Source organism: Verticillium alfalfae, genomic scaffold (genome assembly GCF_000150825.1).
Source record: "Verticillium alfalfae VaMs.102 supercont1.3 genomic scaffold, whole genome shotgun sequence".
NCBI classification, from domain to species: domain Eukaryota; kingdom Fungi; phylum Ascomycota; class Sordariomycetes; order Glomerellales; family Plectosphaerellaceae; genus Verticillium; species Verticillium alfalfae.
Genome location: NW_003315036.1, coordinates 2,667,787 through 2,672,057, shown reverse-complemented (window position 1 = coordinate 2,672,057; position 4,271 = coordinate 2,667,787). Strand labels below are relative to the sequence as shown.

Here is a 4,271-nt window from a genome sequence, read left to right as displayed (position 1 = left end):
TCGGCGGCGCTGCTGCTGCTGCTGCCGCTTACACTACAAACAAAAGGTACGTCGTTTGATGCTTTAGCCCACTTTCCTACCCATGCATGATGAAACCCTAGCTTCAGAGGCTGTTTATGATCTACTTGATTATACCAATCACCGTTCTATCTTTTTTTCTGATTGATCCCTCCTCCCTCTTTTCTCACTTGACCTTCTTGCTGTCGAAGCTCATCGCTAACGAGAGAAAAGGTATGCACAAGCTCGACAAGTTCTTTCCAATTCCATGATGAAAACCTTAGCTTCAGAGGCTGTTTATGATCTCCATGATTATAACAATCACCGTTCTATCATTTTCTGACTTATCCCATATCTTACCATACGTCTTTGCGGATTCGTTCAAAAGTCTGATACTAACCAGAGACGCAGGTATTGCTCCATACAACCAACTGTATTTTTGCCCCGCACCATCGCATGATGAAAATCTAGCTTCAGAGGCTGTTTATGATTTTATGATTATAACAATCACCGTTCTATCTCTTTTCTGACCCTGTCATCCTTCATCGTCTTACATGGCCGCTTTAGAAGTGACATCGACTAACTTGGTATACAGGTACGACATCTTACTGAACGTCACTGCTTTTCATGATGAAAACCTTAGCTTCAGAGGCTGTTTATGATCTCTATGATTATACCAATCACCGTTCTATCTCTTTTCTGACATTGCCCATTTTCTATTTCAGTTACTGCGAATTTCCACAGCAGGATCTTGCGCTAACCGAGGACCTAGTAGAGGTTGGTGGCTTTATGAATAGCACTACCACTGGTGGAGAAAGAAAGGTGGCTCATGGCAGCGAAATACAAGATGTTTCCAAGCATGATGACGACCCCAGTTCTGTTTTTGAATATATGTGCAACGTGAAAACGCCTAGACAGTACCTAATTCCTGTACAATATTGTTGTCATCCATTCCCTTCCCAATTGTGAATAGCCCCAGCGCCGCCTGGCCAGTACCCGCCAACATATTTACATAACCCCCTTTACAGAAGCTTGACCGACTGAAAGAAGGGATTCGCCAACAGCTTCTCGTCTGACGCGACCAGCTCCCTCATCTTCTTGACCATGTCTTGTTTGCTCATTGCGCCGCCCTTGATCTCATCCTTCCACCGAACGAGCACGTCCTTAAGCATGGCGCTGCCCTCTTCGACGTCACTCTTGTTGTACTTAAGCCCGAGGTCTTCGTGCTTGGTCGTAAAGTCCTCAAGCTCGTCCGCCTTGCGCTTCGCCATGCGGACGACCTTGTCCGGGAAGCGCACGAGCTCGGCGACGTGGATGCCGAAGCTTTGGTCGCAGATGCCGTCTTCGACCTTGTACAGCAACGTCACCTCGCGCTTGGCGTCACCTTCTTCGCTTCCGCTAATGTGCGCCGTGACGTGGAGGTTCTTCACTTGGGCGTGTTGGTCGGCCAGCGCCGTGAGCTCGTGAAAGTGGGTCGCGAACATGGCGGAGCAGCCAATCTCCTTGACAATGTGTTCTGAAATGGCCCAGGCTAGGCCGAAGCCGTCATATGTCGACGTGCCGCGACCGAGCTCATCAATGATGATAAGGGACTCGGCTGTCGCAGACTTCAGAATGTTGGCTGTCTCGAGCATCTCGGCCATGAAGGTGGAGACGCCCTTGAGCTGGGAGTCGCTCGCACCGACGCGAGCCAGGATGGAGTCGAAGATGGTCATCTCAGCCTCCGCGCAGGGAACGAAGCAGCCGACCTGCGCCATGAGGGCGATGACGCCAATCTGGCGGATGTACGTCGACTTTCCGCCCATGTTGGGTCCGGTGATGATAAGGAAGGAGGACTTGTCCTTCGTGAGCTCCACATCGTTCGTGATGAACTGCACATCATCCTGCATCTCCAAACAAGGGTGACGTGCCTCTTTCAGCACTGTCTGGCCCTCGCCCCGTTTGTGCATCTTCGGCCGGACGTACTCGATCGGCGCGTGAACTGAGCAGTGGGCAAAAGAGATGATGACATCAAGGTGGGCAAGGACGCCGGCAAGTTTCTCGAGAACAGGGCAGTACGAGGCCGCAACTCCGACGACCTCGTTCACCAAGCTAGCCTGGGTTCTGTTGTAGTTTTGCGACTGCTGATCGAACTCGCGGCGTAGGTTCTGCAGGTTCCTGGTCGTGAAGTACACGCCGTTCTTCTGTGTCGAGCACTCCTGGTAGCCTGATTTGTTGCGGATACAGCCGGCTTCGGTCCTCGTTAGTCGCATGCAGTATCCGTGAACTTTGTGGTTTTCGAGGAATATCTTCTTCTCCTTCTCCTGTCCAAGATCGTGGGCGGCCTTGTTGAACTCCTGGTCAATGTCTCTCTTCGCCTTGTCAAGCTTTTTGCGAATGATGCGTAGACTGTCATCAAATTCAGGTTTGATGACGTACTCATGGCGATCAAGAGCGTCCAGATCGACCGTGGTCTCAACCATTTCCTGGAGCTTGACAAGGCTGTCGGAAAGAGTGCGGAGTTTGGAGGTGTATGCCTCGTCCAGAGGGTCCCGGTACGCCTCGTCCATCACACCTTCCAAGGTGCCGAGGAAGCCGGGCAGGCGAATGATGACCTGGTACGCCCGAACCACATCTTCCAGGTTGGCCTTCTTCCGTTGGAAACGCTTCGCAAGACGGTAAAGATCAGGGACTGAACGCAGGTGCTCCTCCTGCATCGTTTGGCGGAGTTCGGTGTCGCTGACGAAGGCCTCCACCAGCTGCTGGCGTCTTTCGATGTCTTGTTTGCTCATCAGAGGCTGCTTCAGCCACTGGGACAGCAAACGGCTGCCGTTGGGGGTCTTGCAGTGATTGAGCAGGCCGTACACGCTCATCGATTTCGCTCCGTCTCGGGGGCCTGGCATGAGGTTCAAGGCCTTGAGGGCTGCGGCATCGAGCTTCATGAATTGAGCCAAGTCGTGCTGGTACAACTGGTATTGTCCAAAGTTGGAAGGGTCATGTAGAACCCCCAGGTATTTGATGAGTGCGGCAGCAGATCCCATGGACAGCTTCATTTCCGTCTGAGGCAGAAGTGTGACAGCCCTTTCGTCCTTGAGCAGTCGGGCGAGGTCCTGTTCGATGTCTTTGGTCCCAAATTCGACTGCCGACCGCTCTGAGACAGCCACACCGCAATTGTCGATGATTTGTCGCAGCTTGGTGAGTTCAGGATCTCGCTTATCCTTCTCCGCCTTGTCGGCCTGTATCAGACACTCCCGGACACCGAGCTGAATCAAGAGAGCCTCGAAATTCGAGTAGAGGTCATTGTCGAGGAATTCGCTGACACCCAGTTCTCGGACGCTAGCGTCGGCGAAGCAGACACCGACGCTGCGCGCCTCGGAGGCCTTGGCTGTAATCTTGACGGCCAGGATCATAGGAGCTGCCTCAAATTGCCCTCCGAGCTCTTCCTCAACATCTTGCAGGTTTCCGGGCGAGGCTTGTTTGACGACCTTCCAGTTCATGCGACCACTTGTGCTTTGGTAAATCTCCACGCGCTTGCTGAGCTTGTAGAGGGCTTCTCGGAGGAATTGTCGGAAAACGGTCACGGTCATGGTGACAGACGGAAGGCCGGTCTTGTCATCTCGTCCTAGTTGTCGAACGACTGATGTGGTTTTATAGACCTAGTGGCGTCAGGACACTGTGGGTAGGTGACGGGTTGTAGACAACGTACTGTTCTCGCGATGAAGTTGGCATCTTCACCATGTGCTGTGTACCAATCACCTCGGTCAAAAATCCGGATCGTGTCCTCATGAACCTCTGGAAGGGACTTGAAGTATCGAATGAAGCCATGCTCATCGTCGACCTGGTAACCAGTCAACAAATCGCCCGTTGCCTGTCATGTAAAGATGGCGTACCTTCAGCTCGGGTCGCGAAGACATATTTGTGACTCAAGGATTGGAAATGTGCGGAAGGTTGTTTAGAGAATATAGAAGCATGGGAACCAATTTGGGATATGTATTCGGCTTTTGCGAGATGATTGCCTCCTCGAACATTGAATTGGAGAGCCTTAGAACTTTGGGGCGGCCGTCGCGTCTTCAACTCCCCATTAAACCGACGACGCGACGTGAGTGCGCTAGTCCTGTCCTGGTCAGTACCCTTGACCGCCTTCAATCTGCCGTGAACCTGGGCTGTGACGCAGGCGAAATTTTGTCGCTTCCCCCACTTTCTTCTTCACGGCACTTTCGACCATCTCATGTGATGTCGGCATCTGCGATGGATAACACAACTTCCCGACACAGCCAATGCGCCTGCAGCTGAGG

General features: G+C 52.4%; 1 protein-coding gene across 1 annotated transcript; it reads right to left on the bottom strand.

Moving 5' to 3' along the window:
- Positions 1–1,019: 1,019 nt before the first annotated feature.
- On the bottom strand, positions 1,020–3,890 carry VDBG_03348 (DNA mismatch repair protein msh-2; the record flags this gene model as incomplete). The annotated part of the gene is made up of 3 exons (XM_003007163.1): positions 1,020–3,632; positions 3,683–3,814; positions 3,867–3,890. The coding sequence occupies 3 exons, from the start codon at positions 3,888–3,890 to the stop codon at positions 1,020–1,022; spliced, it is 2,769 nt and encodes a 922-aa protein (XP_003007209.1).
- Positions 3,891–4,271: the final 381 nt, after the last annotated feature.